General features: G+C 44.9%; 1 protein-coding gene across 8 annotated transcripts in view; it reads right to left on the bottom strand.

Annotated features, from left to right (window-relative positions):
- Positions 1 to 240: 240 nt before the first annotated feature.
- The window catches only part of FYN (FYN proto-oncogene, Src family tyrosine kinase), a 207,483-nt gene continuing 189,489 nt past the window's right edge, over positions 241 to 18,234 (bottom strand). For all 8 annotated transcript variants that reach the window (XM_008007307.3, XM_038001005.2, XM_073022420.1 and 5 more), the window contains 2 exons: positions 13,445 to 13,576; positions 241 to 909 (listed from right to left, as the gene is read on the bottom strand). In XM_008007307.3, the coding sequence (XP_008005498.1) occupies positions 701 to 909; positions 13,445 to 13,576 (341 nt within the window). In that variant the 3' untranslated portion in view covers positions 241 to 700. The remainder of the gene's footprint in view (positions 910 to 13,444; positions 13,577 to 18,234) is intronic.

Genomic DNA, 18,234 nt, shown 5'->3' on the forward strand with positions numbered 1-18,234 from the left:
ATCCAAATGAAAAAATTCATGCTTTGCAAAAGCCAAAAATGAGGCCACTGGTGTTTTCAGAATAACACCAGTGCTTTGATGTTGACTTGCAGTAAAATCCTCCCTCTGGGTCCCATAGCTTGGTGGCCCAGGCTGGCCACTGTCTCCACATTAGCACCCACATTGTATATGTACAGGGACATATATATTATATATATTCATATTTATAAAAAAGAAAACAAAAACAAACACCTGTCCTGATTGGTTTTTGTTAAAACATGAAAAAAAATTTTATTGTTTTAGACAAAGAGGCCACTTTTGGAAAATAATACTTTTTTTTTTTAGTTGAATCAGGTGAAGACAGAGTTAAAATCACATAGGATTTGCATTTTTAAAAAAGGAAAGCACTAGGATTGTTGGCACTGGAGTAACTATTTACACTGAACAGAGATTTGGCCTTTTACATAACATCGATACAATGCATTTTCCAAAGTCTGAGAAATAACAAGGTTCTGTCTCGAATGCTTCACAGAGGAGGTTCGGATTTGGGGACAAGTGTCATTAATGAGGGCCATGGAAGTTCGTCAGCTTCAGAGTCACATGCAATCTGATCCTGGGCGGTTCTGCTGCTGGGGAGCAGCCGGCTACGGAATTGAAAGCTAATGGGGAGGGGTGGGGCAGCCTCTGGGACAAGGCCTCTCTCCGCAGGCAGACCCGGGCCTTACAGGTTTTCACCAGGTTGGTACTGGGGCTCTGTGGCGGTAAAGTAGTCTTCCAGGAAGCTCTGCAAGTACTCAAAAGTGGGGCGTTCTTCAGGGTCCTTTTTCCAGCAGTGGATCATGAGCTCATGCAGAGAGATGGGGCAGTCCTGCGGGCAGGGCATCCTGTAGCCTCGCTCCACCTGCTCCAGCACCTCCCGGTTGTTCATGCCTGCAAAGACAAGGGCAGTGAGAGCGGGCACCCCGGGGCTCCAGGCCCTGACCGCCGCACCTGCAGATCCCCTTTCTTCTTCTTTGCATCTGCAGGTGGCTAAAACATGTGAAGTGCCCCCATTCCCCCCAGGAGTCAAACCCTGCCATGCTACTCAGAAATAAAGGAGTGCAGAACCGAGACATGCAAAAATCCAGAATGACTCTCCAAAGCAATATAAGTGAAGGAAGCCAGACACAAAAGGCAACATACTGTATGATTTCATTTATGCGAAATTCTAGAAAAGGCACAACTACATCTACAGAAAGCAGATCAGTGGCTGCCCGGGGAGGGGAGGAATCCCTGAAAAGGGGCCAGAAGGATCTCCAAGTGGGATGGGAATGTTCTGTGTCAGGGTCAACGGGTCAACAAGCTTTTCCTGTAAAAGGCCAGACAGTAAATATTTTTGGCTTTGTGGGTCACATATGATCCCTGTCTTCTTCTTTTTAACAACCCTTTAAAAATGTACAAAACACACACAGGTTGGGAGCCAGATCTGCCAACCCCTGTTCTATATTATGTATGGGGTGGTGTGACTGTTTATGTTTGTCAAAACTCAATAAACTGCATTCTTAAAATTGTTGAATTTTATTGTGTGTAAATTATACTTCAATTAAACTGACAAAAATATATGAATAAAGCAGACAAAAAAATCCACACAGAATGAAAGCATGCTGCCCCTTGTTTATAGCATTTATAAACTCCATTTATGAACTTCATAAATTCGTTTTCCTCATGCTTGGGCAAACTCCTAGTTCCTCACTGTGGGAAATCTGCCATCATGCCAGCGTGGCTGGGCACTGTCTGGCCCTGTGACCCCACTGCCCTGAGGTTTGGTGAATCTGATGGGGAGACAGACCATGTCCGGGGCCTATCTCTACTGATGACCTCAGCCAGGCCATCCATCATTTGAGGTTTTCCTGACTCTGGGGAAGCTGCTGAAACACTGGGCCGCATAGCACTAACAGAAGACAGATCGTTAACTCCTTAGAGAGTGCAGCCTCCTGCACACTGGCCGCCTTAACACTACAGGAACTACCATGCTTAGGGGGTGGCCAATGTCCTGACCTCTTCCCAACTACTGCCGACCACTGTTCTCTAGTTTTGCTTCCCTTTTTCGTTAGATCACCTTCTGGCAGCTCCCTGTCAAGCTGTGCCATGCTTTGGTTGCTTCCTGGCTGGTGAGGCTGTCACCTGGAATCCTCCCCAATTTCTGACCTGGTTAATTTGCAGGAGCAAGAACTCGACGTCAAGCCATATAGAAACCAAGATTTCTTCCCCTCTTTCCCAGGGCTACAGCCAGCAGGAGCACACACCATACGCATGGAGCTCACTCCCTTTACTTCCAGGGGAGGTGGTGACCTGCTAGCTAGAAACCTGTCAGCACAGCCAGAGGCGCTGGGCCAGAGCATAGCCTGTCCCCCTGGGCAGGGAACACTCAGACTTTGGGGTCTGTTGCCAGTCCTCTTGGTTGTGTTGTTACTTGCAGAGCTGAGTGCATCCTGGCTCCTCCTGGCTGTCAACCACAGCCCGTCCGTCGCATGTCTCTCCAGACCTTTTCAGGATGCTTTCTTATTCTCTGCCATTATCATTTCTTGAGATAATAAAAATTCATATATTATTTCTGCTGTACTGAAGTAGGCCTTCAATGCAATTGTTGTAAAATAACCTCACTCACGTGTCAGGGCGACCCCTTATTTCAGAGAGAGAGGTTTGGTGAAGGAGTCAGGGTCCCTGCCTCTGTGCCATGCATGCCTTTACCAGTGACTTCCTCAGTTGCATGGGCAGAGGGAGAGGCAGCACTGTGGCTAATTAGCCCACATCCTCCTCCAATGGCTGAAAACGGGGGATGGGGGTGGGGGAGCTGGAAGCAAGGGAGGAACTGGAGCTGCTCGGGAATGAAAGGCAGGCTTCTCCTCGGGCTCTAGACAAATGCGGACAGAGGCCAGCATTTCCTCCACAATTCCGCAATCTAACAAGCTCTGAACACCATCAAGTTTTTGTAACTCACTTGACTGCAGAACTGATCTGAACGGACCTCATTTGGCCACAAAACCTGAAATGGTTACGACACTATTTACTGTTTCTATTTCTTCATACATATTGCCCAGAAAGATTAGGAAGGAAGAGTGTGTAATCACGTAGCAGAATTGGCATTCTCCAAAGCATTTGCCTTGCCGCATCTTTCAGTACAGTCCTTGGTTTCATATTTCAGCAATGACAGAGCTTGGACCTGCAGAAATCTCCTGTGTCTCTGTCCCTTCCAGGAGCCCACGGGAACTGGAGGGGAAACAGGCAGAAGGGCCTGACAGATCCTTCTGGGGGTGGTATAGCCCCTGAAATGCCTCCTAATGCTTGACGCTGGCTCTGAGTGCCGCCATTCAAAATGGCAGCACAGAATTTAATCATTCTCCTATTCTCCACAGAGCGCATGTCAGTACATGCTTCATTTCATTAAAAAACTACTCAAACGGAAAGATTTCACTTAAAAATAAAGTTTTCATCCAATGTCTGCCAGTGGAAAGTTTAATTGGCCACTGGGTCATTTTTCCAGTGCTCGGTCCAAGCCTTGGACACAGCAGACTTGGTGATGTGAACCTCAACATGTAGTGTCTTCTGAGGCAGTCTGCTTCCTGGGCATTTGGAGGCCAGGGGACAGGGTATAAGCTGGACCATGCAGGGCCCTGGCAGACCCACAGGGTCAGGCTCCTTCTCGCTCTCCCCCTTTTCCTGTCTGAACCCCTCCGTTCTTCCCCACTCCTCTTCTCATGTTTTCTTCTGCGGAGACCTCTCAAAGCATGGGAAGCATATGAAAACAATTCCATGCACTGGGCCAAGTGGAAATATACCAATGACAGCTTTGCCAGGAAAGGGGGATATTTCGACAATGCACTTGGCTGACAATGACAACTGGAATGGGACTAGCTCTTTTCCAACCATCCATAAACCAGGACCGGCACGGGCTGACCTACAGACCTGGCCTCTTCACAATGTACCTCTGCAACAATAACTGCAATCAAGATACGCCCACTCAGCAAGGCTTAAGCTAGTTTTCATTTTATAAACAATAGCTAAATTGAATGGATTGTGTTAATTCAGGGTGAGTGTCCCTTCTCTGAAATGCTTATGATCAGGAGTGTTTTAAATTTCAGATTTTTTAGGATTTTGAAATATTTGCGTCATAGGGCTGCTCAACCTAAAGCGGAGCATTCCCTTTGAGTATTGTCAGTGCTCCAGAGGCTCCAGATTTTGGTGCATTTTGGATTTCGTATTTTTGGATTAGGGATACTCAACCTGTATTTAAAATACAGTGTTCTCAACTATACAAATTTTGAAAATCATATTTTTTAAAAAATAATTTTTTAAAATGGCTTTTACTCTGCACACTACCAAAAAGATGGGTCTATTTCATTTTTTTCTTCTTAGATGGTTTCATATTTTTGTTAGAGAGAAAACTGTCATTTCCTCTTTTTAGTCACTTTTCCCCAAGACATTGGCTTTACCTGATACCTGAGAGGTGAAGGGTAGTGAATAGGAAGGGAATAAACACGAGTTTGGGCACCAGGGCATTTGGGGGAGTGTCTTGAGACACATGGGAACACTAGAGAGAAGAATCTTTTTATTTTTTATTTATTTTAATTTTTTTTGAGACAAAGCGTGGCTCTGTCATCCGGGGTGGAGTACGGTGGCATGATCTCGGCTCACTGCAGCCTCCACCTCCCAGGTTCAAGCAATTCTCCTGCCTCAGCCTCCCGAGTAGCTGGGACTACAGGTGCATGCCACTACATCTGGCTAATTTTTTTGTATTTTTAGTAGACACGGGGTTTCACTATGTTGGTCAGGCTGGTCTTGAATTCTTGGCCTCAAGTGATCCGCCTGCCTCGGCCCCCCAAAGTGCTGGGATTATAGGTGTGAGCCACCGCGCCTAGCCAGAAGAACCTTTTTATTGCACTTCCAACTGAGGAGGTGGACAAGAGTACTGGGAATGCTTTTCCCTTTCCTCCTTTCTTTTGTTTTTGAAATAGAGTCTCGCTCTGTTGCCCAGGCTGGAGTGCAATGGCACGATCTCAGCTCACTGCAACCTCCACCTCCCCGGTTCAAGGAATTCTCCTGCCTCGGCCTGCCGAATAGCTGGGATCCTTTTTCTCCTTTCTTAACAGAAAGAAGAGACAGAAACTTTATAAAACATAGTGTCTGGGCACATTTTAGGGAAACAACGTCATAGACAGTTTAGCCTTCCAGGTTTCCTAGTGGGAGTTGCAAGGGAGAGCATTTTTCAACAGGAGGAGGTCCTGGCTGGCCAGTGGTGTCTGACTGTGGGAAGAGCCACATTCCAGCAGTATGAGTGTCCCGTGGTTCCCACAGAGAGGAGGCTCGGGGCTGGGGAGCCAGCAAGCACAGAGGCCACTGTCCAATTTTGTTCCAACCCTCTCTTCCTCTGCCCTTCCGCCCTTCAAGCCCCATGGGAGCAAGCAGCCCCTCCTGCTGTCTCTCTCGAGTTGCTCAGGAAAACAGGCCATTGTGGTGGGTCACTTTCATAGGGTACAACTGAACAGTACTCAATCCATAAAACACCTCCAGCACTTTGGGAAGCTGAGGCAGGCAGATTGCTTGAGCTCAGGAGTTCGAGACAAGCCTGGGCAACATGTTAAAATCCTGTCTGTACAAAAGGTACAAAAATTAGCTGGGCATGGTGGCCTGTACCTGTGGTCCCAGCTGTTCAGGAGGCTGAGGTGGAAGGATTGCTTGACCCCAGGAGGTTGAAGCTGCAGTAAGCTGAGATCATGCCACTGCACTCCAGCCTGGGTGACAGAGCGAGACTAGTAAGTCCACTGTGTGGGGGTCTGCCTTCGAGTCCCTCTTTCCCAGAGCCTCCATGGAACACCTGTCAACTTAGATTTTTTAGGCTTTCAAACATGGTCCCTGACGTAGCCTCATTTCCAGTTGGTCTGCCCCAAACACTGTAACTGAGATTCTCTAGCCAAGAGGACTGTACTCACTTCCTGCCATTATGATTATATTATCCTTTCTAAATCATTTTGTTGGCTTCCTCCAGCAAACTCAGAGGTCAAGTTTCCAACTCTCACTTTCAAACTCTGACTCTGCAGGGTTGCCAACAGTGTCTATTCTTGTGTGTGTGTGTTTTTTTCCCTTTTTGTTTAAACTTCCCTATTCCACTTCTTTGAGCTGTACATGAACTCCGTAGTCTTCCCTTTTTTCTTTTAGATTCTTTGAAATAAATTTTTTTTTAAGGGACAAGGTCTTGCTCTGTCACCCAGACTGGAGTGCAGTGGCATGATCATGGCTCACTGCAGCCTTGAACTCCTGGGCTCAAGCAATACTCCTCACACCTCAGTCTCCCAAGTAGCTAGGACTACAGGTATGCACCACCATGCCTGGCTGATTATTTTTTATTTTTTTGTAGAGACAGCATCTTGCCATGTTGCCCAGGCTGATCTTGAACTTCTGGCCTCAAGCGATCCTCCATGCTTCAGCCTCCCAAAGCACTGGAATTACAGCTGTGAGCCACTATACCTGGTCTTCTTTTAGATTCTATAGGGAAGGAATAAAAATTACTTTCATTGGCAGAGCACTGAAATAGATGTCACTTCTTGACTTCTAATTTTGCCTCTTTTAGCAAGTGACTTGACTTCCCTTGAACTTAGCTCATCCATTTGTTAACAAAATACCTCAACATTCATTGTGCTTTCAGCTACTTGAAAAAATGTCTTTTATGAAAGAAGAGTGTTTGTGTTTTATAGCTTTCCATTTGTGCAGCTTCCCAATATGGATCTCAGATGGGCCATATCCGTACAATCAGGGATTTTAACTGTTATCTGTCCATGTTTGCATCTGGATTTGACTATGGGTTGCAAAACCTGGGTTTTTGTGCCATGTGAATAATTAAGCACTTTAACAATGGGAATGATGTTTAGGTTATCAGATATCCAAATTCCTTTTGCTAACTGAACTGTCTGTTCAAAGGGAATTACACAACGTTGCGCATAAGGCCTTGGGTCTGAGGCTCCCCTTGCTTCTGTGCATAAACCCTGTGAAAAGGCCCTGTGTTTACACGTCTGTTGAGCAGGGCTGTGCTGGCGCTGGGAAGGAGGAGGGGTGTTAATGGTGCTTGCTCAGCATGAGCCTGCGCCATCGCATGTGCTTGTATTAACAGATTCTCATGTGTCCTTGCTATCGTACTGGTTAACAACCGTGACGCCGAGTTAGGTTTTAGTGTAGGATCATTGTGAAAATTCTGGGCAGAGGGAAGCTGATGGAAGAGTATGGATGAGAATAAAGAACTTATCTTGAGAAGGTACAATAATGACTTGTTTTGTTTTTCTTTCCCCATCTTGCCAGATAACCTCAGGACAGCGGCTTTTTTATTCAGCCCATTGTATTAATACACACAGAAAGACAGCTACTCATGTAACTGAACACACAGGTATTTCTGTATTTGAAGTTGATAATACAGTGTCACAGAGAACTCCTTTGTCCCAGAAAAAAAGAGGGAGTGAAAAAGAGAGGCAGGGTGCCCATGAGGAAGGCCCTGGAACTGCACCCCTGAGACCAAGGAGCACTTGGGGCTGGAACACAGGACTGGGGGCCGAAAGTCCCTCTCTGGCCGCCCTCTTCACACGCATTCTCTGCTGGTCTCCCTCCTCTTCTCACCTGACATGCTGGCCAAGAAAAACCTTGTAGGGGGAGGTGACAGCATGACCTCTGAGCATTCCAGGCAGGGTTCCCTCTCTGAGGGAACATCATGAGCTGTAGGAAAAACCCCAGGGACTGTGGACGAGCCAGGAAGAGACACTGCACCGTCGGCTAAGATGAGAGCTTTCATTCGGCTTCCCAGTCTCCTCCTGGCTGGAGAGTCCTAACCCTTTCCTCTCCCATGAAAAACCTGCTGCTGTTGTTATCTTGAACACAGAGGAAAATGTATCTACGGTTCAGGTCTCTAAGGCGGAGGGAGGACCAGAGTGGCACTTGAAATCCTTTAAGGAAAGAGCCACCAGTTTCATTAATTTCCCTTACTTCTTCAGGTCATTATCAAGCAACTAGATGTATTCAAGAAAGTCACCTGTTGAATGATTCGAAAGTGCTTCCAATGAATAAGTGTGGTTTGCTTAAGAAAGTGTTCCTGGCCGGGCGTGGTGGCTCACGCCTGTAATCCCAGCACTTTGGGAGGCCAATGAGAATGGATCACCTGAGGTCAGGAGTTTGAGACCAATCTGGCCAACATGGCGAAACCCTGGCTCTACTAAAACTGCAAAAATTAGCCGGGCATGATGGCAGGTGCCTGTAATCCCAGTTTCTTGGGAGGCTGAGGCAGGAGAATCACTTGAACCTCGGAGGCAGAGGTTGCAGTGAACTGAGATCACACCACTGCATTCCAGTCTGGGTGACAAAGCAAGACTTCATCCATCTCAAAAAAAAAAAAAAAAAAAAAAAAAAGGGGGAAAATAAATAAATAAAGGGTTCCTGCTCTACCAGGTCCTGCCAAATCCACAAAACAGCTGTTCAGTTAAGAGCCAGGGCACAGAATGGCCAGGACACTTTGCCTAGAATAGTGTTGGAACATGATGTTTGAAATGATCACAGGGTCAACTTTCCAGAACAACTTTGAGGACAGAGGCTACCTTGTGGATGGGAAAATATATATCTATGTGTGAAGATAATGGAACACAGTTAAAAGGCTTTGCGGGCTATGGGCTAAATTTTAAAACCTTGTTTCAAAAACCTCATAGGTGAGTTCTTTTTTTTCTGTCTCATTCACTCATTGACTTGCTTATACTTACCGAGAGTCTACTATGGGGTGGACCCGTGCTGGGCCTTGGGAACCCATCAAAGGAACTCCCTTCTCTGAAGCTACTGAGAAATACAGACACACAAACAGGGGGCCCAACAGAAATATGCTAGGTGTCATGGAGGCAAGCAGAGGGAGCACCCCATTTGGTCTGGACATGGGGAAGGCTTTCCAAAGCAGATGATGTTCAGCTGGGCTTTGAAGGGTTCTCAGGCAGACAGAGGAGCCACAAAGAGAGGCTTGCATGTTCAAGAGAGATCTCTTGATGTGTCTTGGGTAACGTGTGAAGGATGGAAGACAGCAAGAGAGAAATCATGTCACATCATATCACTCTCCCGCTCAAATCCCCTCACTTCCCATCTCACTAAGAGTAAAAGCAAAAATTCCAACCATGAGCTAGAAAGGCCTTATCTGATTTGCCCCTGGGGCTGCTGGGACCTCCTGCTCCTTCTGCTCCAGCCATGCTAGCCTCCTGTGGTTCTGGAGGGTCTCTGCACTCTCCCCTTCCCCTGATGGAAGGCTCTGCTCCCAGATACCCACCTGGCTGGATTCTTGCTTCCTTCAGGTCTTTACTGACCAGTGAGGTGCTCCTTTGCCACTCTCCCCTCTCTCCCCTTCCCTGTTTTATTTTTCTCCCTAGCTGTTACTAGCTATATTTTGCTTCTTTATCTTTGTTTATTGTTTGTCTCCTCAAAGAAGAATGGAAGTCTATGAGGGCAGCAGCATTTGCCTGTTGCTTCACTGCTGTATTCCTGGCGCCTGCAACAGTACCTGGCATGTAGTAGGTACGCAATAAATATTTGTGGAATGACTGCAGAAAAATAGTTATAAAGGACTATGTAAAATTACGGTTTCTAGGATTTATCTAGAAGGCAAAGGGAAGCTGTGGACGTTTTTAACTAGCAGGGTGAGATAACCAGGTCTGTGTTTTCTGGGATACTAACTCTGCTGGCGACAATGGTAGAATGGTGGGTGGGTGGTGGGGAGGCGGGGAGAAACTGGAAGCAGAGAGGAAAAGAAGGATTTGAGAACGGTTTTAAAGGTGAAAAGACAGGTAAAAATGCATAACTCTGATTTTATGCATCAATCCCAGAAAACTGCTTTTATTTAAGTGTTTTTATTTCTCATACACAACAATCCATCAGTATGAAATCCGTTCTAATCTTGAGGTAAAGAATGCTTCTGAACCCTTGCTTGCAGAAAAGCAAGCTAGCCTGCAATGCAGAGAATGCATTCTGGTCAGGCTGTTAGCAGGGAACTGATGGAGCTCTTCCTTGGAACTGCATCCATACTTGTTACACATCTTGAAAGCAACCTTCCTCATCTGGTAAGGTGATGTAACTTTTCTCCACCACCCCCCTGTTAATCTCAGCATCGTATTTCAGTATTTTTTTTTCCTTTGGCTTCAAGGTTCTCATTCAGTTTGAGATTGTCCTCTTCCCTTCCTTTTTGTCCATTCCTCTCACACAACTTGCCAATGTTCTATCATCTCCGCCTCCCTTTGCCCTTTATTTGGTCACACCTCACATACTCCAACATAAGTTCCTTCTGGGATTGTCACTTCTGGGCCTTCTTTCACGCTGGGCAAAGATGCCTGGAAAGCTTTTATAAAACCGATTTATAAGTCACCTCCTTCTCCTGCACCTTCATCTTCACCTACCAGCCAAAGGACCTTTCTTAAGTGTCAAGGAAACAGCAGGCTATTCTCAGGTATGGAAGACTCAGAAAAATGTACCACCATCTACTGTTCTCCAAAAAAGCATTACTTGAAAATATACTCTAGCCAGTCGAGACATTACTACTGCATCAAAAAGCAGAATGGAAATCATGACGGACCGGGACTCGGAGTCCGTCCTGGGGTACTAGCAACAGGCACAAAGACATAACATGGGAAGTTGAGAAGCGAGCCCTCAGCGTACACTGACTGACTTGCCACACCAACAAATAGCAAGAATGCAGAGAGGAAGGTCCTTCTTTGTTTTCACAGTGACATCTGAAGGAAGCTTCGTGAAACCTCTTATTCCTTAGGAATTATTATCCTTCGTTAGGCTAATAATCCTGTAACTGGAATCCCTCTGTAAAAGCTTCTCCCTCAAGGAGAGTTTTCTGTTGGATTCACAAACCCAATTAAATAGGATTATAGCTATGTTAAAAAACAAAACCCAGAAAGAACCCATGAGTAGGAACAGGCCTGGGGACAATTTTTTGTGGTTTTCTTTGAATGAGGACCATCTCATGACACCCCCAATGAGGACACAGTTCCCTGGTCACCACTGCTAACCAGCGAGGCCCCAACGCAGGCTCTTGGCCACCTTTCCAGCCACATCTCCAGGTGTGTCCCTGCACATGGCATCTTCTCAGATTCATCCTGTGGTCCCTGGAACTGTCCTCCCAGGCCTACGTGCCTTCCCACGTGCCAGACCTTGGGATGCTTTCCCACTTTCTGGGTTTGAGGAAACCCTGCTTGCCTTCCAAGGTCTGGCTTACTTGCCTTCCTTACACAGCCCCCTCCCTCCAGCACTCCTCCAGAGCTAGAGGCAGTTCTCACAGCCCACTGCAGACCAGCACGTGCTCACAGCTCTCTCTGCAGGAGCCGCTGGAGTTAGTTCTCACTTCAGACTCCTCTGCCATCCTCACAGGACTCGGCATGAAGAGTCCCTCTCAGACCTGCTGTGTGTGGATACCTGGATCAGGTGTCCCTGGCCCCATTATCAGAATGAAGATCTAGGCCCCAGAGTAGGTAAAGCCAAGTAATCCATCCCTTCAGGATGACTCCCTCTAATAATAAACCAGGAATAAAGAAGGCTGGTTTCTTCCTGGATTTGAGGCATATTTTATCTACCTGACTGTAATGTCCATGAACACAGGGGCTAAATGTATTTACTTGCCCACTGTGCTGACAATGCCTAGCCTGAGGCAGGTACTAATCAAGGCTTGCTGAGAGTATGAAGGTCTTATTTGCAGTATTTCCCGGATAGAGGAAAATGCCTGGCACAGTTCACAGTGACTGAAGCTACGCTGAATGAATGAATCCTGGTCTAAGTGGTAAAATGAGGCCATTTTCTTTATGCTAAAAGCGAACTTGACAAAAGACTCACTGAGAAACACGCACCTGCCTTCCTTCTCCCAGGCTCCCCCCACCCCCGCTCCACCCCTTTGTCTTGGTTTCTGTGTGAGATTCTGAGTAACAAAAAGCTGCTTTGTATTTACTGCAAGGGAAGGCTTCACAGCAAAGCAAACAACATTAACCTTTCCTCCCCGACTGCATTTAACACACAGGGTGACTATAAACCTGGGGGGATCAGGAAGAAATCAGCTCAAAATTCAGACAAGAAATAAAGAGGAGATGCCTGCACATCTCCCCCTTTGAGAAGCGATTCCGAAACACCCACGCTATGCTCCATCCCCCAGGGCGGCCCTTTCTTCTGTGCTGGTTGGCGATTCCTGGAGTGTCTGCCCGTGTGTGCATGCTGGCAGCAGCAGTCACTGCAGCATCAATAAAACTGACTTACACCCGCATCTCTAAACGCCCAGTGCCAGCACTTCAGAGACTGGGAATTTGTCAATTTTGCCTCCATGTCAACCTGGCTCTCCTAGGAGTCTCAAGGCTACACCAACCCAGAACGATGTGCCCCTCTCTGTGTTCTCTGAAGATGACCAGAAACAATCATAAAAAAGGAACAAAGGGATTACAAATTAATCTGCCTTCGCTGGCTCCTCTGACTCAAAGATATGATTACAAACCCAGGATTTGCAGGAGACCTAAATTCCTCATTAATCTTCACTATCGTTTCTATCACTGTTTTTTTTTTTTTTTTTCGTTTGTTTGCTTTTTCATTTAAGCTCCTTTCTTAGGCAGAGAATGAGGGGGAGCTATGTTCTTTCTTCACTCAGCAGTAACTGAAAAATATGTCCTTAACATTTCAAAAAAGCAGATCGTCCCTGTGCTGTAACCACTAAAGCGTGGAGGTGAAATGGCATGGGTGTCCTTTATGTCACCATCTGTCGACGTTAATCAATGTAAGCATGGATAACCCAAACTCATGCTTTCTTTGGAAAGTATAAATCTGATAATCCAGAAACATTCCAGAGTCTAAGAATTTCCGATTTCTTTACATTAGACTTGCTTTGCTATCACATGTTTGGACTGTTCAGCAACAGGCAGTGAGTGGCTCTAAATTGCATTTCGCATGTGCCTCTGCTCTCTTTGGCCATCTGGAGCTGGGTCCTGCGGAGAGAACAGGTCCTGGCATGTTCCTCCCAGGCTCACTCCATGGGTCAGTGCTACAGTGTAATCAAAAAGCAGTGGGGCTTTTCTCCTTCTCTTTCCCAGACATGTCTGCAAACTCCATTTGGGCAGAGGCACTGCCAGTGACATTTCTGCTCTGGGAACCACAGACACTCCTACTGAGACAGGAGGGATTCTACGAACTGGAAGGGGACTGAAGCATTTAGACCAGCTGCTACTTACATTAATCCTGACACACAGTTCATGGTGGCTGCTTGTCTACATACATGGTGGCTCCCAGTTCTGCTTTTCTCTGGCTGAATACCTGGCCGTGTTCTTCAAACTCAAGCTCAGCAGAAAGCTGAGGATGGGGCTTAGAAAGCAAAGTGGATGAAGTTTCCCCAAATGGTGTCAAAAAAGCCTCCAATCCCAGGCCCATGTCTGCGAGGCCCTGCTCTTACCTGGGTATGGCACTCTTCCTTTGGTGACCAGCTCTGTGAGTAAGATTCCAAAAGACCACACGTCAGACTTGATTGTGAACCTCCCGTACAGGGCTGCCTCGGGGGCCGTCCACTTGATGGGGAATTTTGCACCTGCAGAACGAACACCTGGTTATTCATCAGGCAGAGGGCGCTGCACTGGGCACGGGGTGTGCGAGGGAAAGGCACGTGCAAACTACTTTCATGAGAGCAGGTTTAGAGGGGAGGACAGAAAGGAGGTGAAGCAGGAATGGGCTGGGATTGGGAAGATGTAGGGTCTGGTCTTGGCTGTGTGACCCTAAGGAATCCAGCTCAAAGTACCTTAATACCTCAATAAAGGGGGGAAGAAGCCCTGGTTTCTTGTGATTTAGGAAACATATATATATATATTTAACTTTGAAATAATGCTATGTTTTAATACACACAGATAGGATTTAGTCATAATGCTGCTCTCATGAGTCCTCTGGTATGTAAGATAGTGTGGTCTCACCAGGTACACAAAACCAGATGAAAACACAGAGCGGCTCCCAGGGTGGGGACAACTGGATGCAGCCCATGTGTTCTGTTGAAATGGGTTAGATTTCCCAAAGGCCTCCCACACCCACAGCAGGGAAAGGAATCTGCCTCCAGCTCCTTCTCTCTCCACATTTGCTGTTTTTCCTCCATTCTTTCTCCCTGTAGCGGCCATCTTTACTGCTGGGATACTTTTTTCTTTTCTACTGTAAGATCACTTTCTTTTTTTTTTTTTTTTTTTTTTGAGACGGAGTCTCGCTCTGTCGCCTGTAAGATCACTTTCTTACCACCGTTTCTTCCACCATCCAGAAAGAGTACTATTTAATGTTTGTTTTTTAAAGAGCAGTTTTACCTCCATGACTGTCTGAGGAGTCTCTGACTTTTCAAGACCAAGGTGCAAATTCATGTCAGTCAGTGGAGTCTTTTTTATTCAAAAATTTAACTGATCATTAAAATAATCTTCTCTCTAAACCAAAAGGAAGGGTGTGGTCCACCTTGCTTTCTACAAGCTTGATGTGTGTGTAGGGAATTAAAAGGGATTCAGGCCAGGTGCGGTGGCTCACGCCTGTAATGCCGGCACCTTAGGAGGCAGAGGCGGGCCAATCATTTGAGGTCAGGAGTTCGAGACCAGCCTGGCCAACATGGTGAAACATTGTCTCTACCAAAAATGCAAAAATTAGCCGGGCATGGTGGCATGAGCCTGTAGTCCCAGCTATCCAGGAGACTGAGGCAGGAGAATCACTTGAACCCTGGAGGCAGAGGCTGAAGTGAACCGAGATCACGCCACTGCACTCCAGCCTAGGTGACAGAGCAAGAGTCTGTCTCAGAAAAAAATAAAATAAAATAAAATAAAATAAATAAAAGGGATTTAGCAGCTTGTGCTCTCAAACATTCAGCTCAGCAATTATAAAGCAGTTCCAGGTATTTTACTGAACAAACTAAAAGAAAAACACAAGGAATTTTTATTACTTATGGAAACACAATTACATGTTTAAAGCATGTTCATTCTACTTAAGGAGCTCCTAAAAATCATACAAAGGCTGACAAAATCAGAATGTTTCATAGAATCTTCTATAAAAAGTCACTATGTACAAAAGTGGCGAATGATTAAAATATTTAAATTGGCACAGTTTTAACAGCCAGAGGTATGATAAATTACAGCAATTAGATTTTTGTCTTAAATACAGCATATGATAACATCTTTAGTAAATCAACCCTGGCATTTTCAGGCAATATAATTTTCCTCTCCATCTCTCATGTGTCTGTGTGAAATGAAATGAAAAAAAAAAAAATCCTACTATTTCATTATGAGGCATCTCACATTAACACTGGAGCAGAAAAGTTATTCTATAGTTTTCCTTTTATGCATAGCGTTATTTTTAATTAGTTATGTTTCTCAGGCATAATTATTTATATCTTTCCTTACGTGCTAGATGATTCCACATAAGACCTGGTATTCTCTGAATAGTCGTTTTGTTTTTAAAGTTTCTTTCAAAGCATTCTTCTCACACTTCCTATCCTTGAGTATTCTGTTCACACAGCTTTGGACTCTGAGCCACTGGGATTAATGTGATAGATTTTCTTCAGTGTTGAGAGCAGACTGTGCCCTGGACCAAACCTCAGCTGGAGTTCTCTTACTTCAGAGAATTAAAGGTATACTACATTCATTCCTATTTAAACCATCTCTTGAGCCAAATGGCTTGGAAATCTCTGACCATCTCTGAAGTAAATGGAACATTTTTCTCTGCTGTGCAGACAAATCCTGTAAATAAAATGACAACCAAAGGAGTTGTTTTTCCCCTTCTTTGAATCACTCAACATTGGTGAAGGTATGTGTGTTGCTGAAAGCGACTATTTAAAATTTGGATACAGTCATGTTAGATTTTCCAAGTGATTTCAAAATTTCAGATTAAAAAAACCAATGGCAATATCAGCCAGCTGCATTAGTCCGCTTTATTATTTTCTCATTTTATAATCTACAATGAGGATCATAATATATAAACCTTCAAAAAATGTTAAAACAAAGGCTGCAAAATGTAAGGACTCTTTGAAAGGAAGTCATTTGTAGATATGTGGTCTGACTACTAAGCTTACTTAAATTTGTTTTGTATTAATTTTCTTTCTAAGACAAGCAATATATTTATACCAAACAATGTATTTATAATGTATTTGGAGGAATAAAAAATAATGTATTTGTCCAACTTCTCCTGCTTCTTCTCTGTCTTAAAATAGCAGTCACTTTAGACAAAATAAGCTTCTTTATAGATAACTATTTTCCTTTTCAAGGAAGACAAAAGGTTAAATCAAAGCAGCAATAAGGTATTAATGATTAACTGAGGTTTCTACTGAAAAGAGCTAATCCCTGCTTCCTCTTCCACACATCTCATTACTTCTGTTTCCCCTTATCCTGGCTTCCCATCTCCTGAGGGTACAAAGCTATTGGCCCTAAAATGCAGCTGTAAATGTGGAGGAGTTAACTGGGGATTTCTGGCAGGTGTCTTTACAACTAACCATGCAGGTTGCACAGTGTAAAACCCCAGTCTATGAAAACAGCATCCCTAAGGTTGTGTAGTACATAACCTATACAATCCCACAGGTGTCCCTGCTGCAGGGCTGCTGCAGTGGGCTCTGTAAGTTAGGAGACTTCAGACACCTTGAAGGAAGGATCTCCTGGGTGTAAATGTTGTCTTTCCCTTGAAAGTGAAGTTCTGACAGGCAAAAAGTCAGAATCAAAGTGGTCTTCTAAGTAGTATGGATTTACAGAACAATGGAGAAAACATCAGAACTGCAATGCAGTTAACTTGGTATTGTTATGTAACTAGCTGATTCACTCTTTGAAATTCTTCTGCTTGGGAGCAGGATTTAGATATGAAAACAGTTTTCTCCTCTTCGCATTTTATTTCGAGGGAACAGAGCAAACTATACAGGTAATGATCATCTATGTCACTGTTATCTTGAGCTTTACTGTAACACTTAGTGTGTCTGTTCCATGTTTACATGAATTCAAAAAAAGAAGTGACCACTCTGTCATTTCTTACTGAATTAGCTTAACAGTTTAGGATTCTTTAGGATTCTTTTAAGCCAATACACAAAGGCCATAATATGTGTGCGTGTGTGTGTGGTGTGTGTACTTGGAGGCATCTTTTCCACTGAATGTTTTCCAGGTACTATTTGCAAATATTACCAAACTCCCAAGCCATTGCTGAAACCTTGACTTGTCACGGTGAAAACTTGACAACCTGGTGTGGTCACTGGGGCCCATGTCCTAGAACTTCCAGGTAAGAGGATCTTTGTACCTTAGTCATTTAACTCCCAGGAACACATATAAGACCAGTTAGCCTTAGGCTGAATCATTCCTGTGATGAATAAATATGTCAATATTTTAAATGATTTCTGATATACAGCTCAATCCTGTTTCTCTGAATTCTGTTGAGATACGAAATGAGTGATCACAAACTCTGTGTAACATCAGGGGTCTTATCCACTCCCGTGGTTCCAACGACTATCTTGAACCCAATGATGCCTGCATTTATATCACCAGATGGGACCTCTCTCTTGAGTCCCCGACTTGCATAACCAGTTTCCCTCTCAATTGTCTCTCCATCATCACAATGGAGAGACAATTGAGAAGGAAATTGGTTATACAAGTCAGCGCCCCTCAAATGCAACATCCAAAATTTATCTCCCCCACAATTTGGCTTCTCAATCCTTGGTGACTTTGTAAACCACCCAGTTGGTGATAACAGAATCCTGAGTATCATCCTCACCTGGACACTCTATTTTTCATTATTGTGTACTCGGATCCCAGCACACGGCCTGCCTATTGAAGGAGGTCAATACATCTTTACTGAATGATCTCTGTGCCCTCCTGCTTTGTCCGTGCCCGTGTCAGGTCCATTACATCCTGACCATTTCATACTCTTGAATTCACTACCCTTCCTCTAGTCCTCACTTGCTCAGCATGCCCACCCTGGGTTTCTACAGTAGCCTTCTAATATAATCCACATGCATAATCTGGTACCTACCTACTTCCCCAGCTGCTTCTTATCATCCCAGATGTGTTCTCCTCTGCTCTCCTCCTCTCTCCTCTACAACCTCTCCATTGCCCTTCTTTGACTGCTTTGCAAATGCCAGGCTCCTACCCGCTTCAGGGACAGGCTATTTCCTTTGTCAAAAGTCCTTACCCCATTGCTAATTCTTACTCCTCTTTTGCTCCTAGCCAAAGTGTTACTTGCACAGGGAACCTTTGCCTGATCACT

Source organism: Chlorocebus sabaeus, chromosome 13 (assembly GCF_047675955.1).
Source record: "Chlorocebus sabaeus isolate Y175 chromosome 13, mChlSab1.0.hap1, whole genome shotgun sequence".
Taxonomy (NCBI): Eukaryota; Metazoa; Chordata; class Mammalia; order Primates; family Cercopithecidae; genus Chlorocebus; species Chlorocebus sabaeus.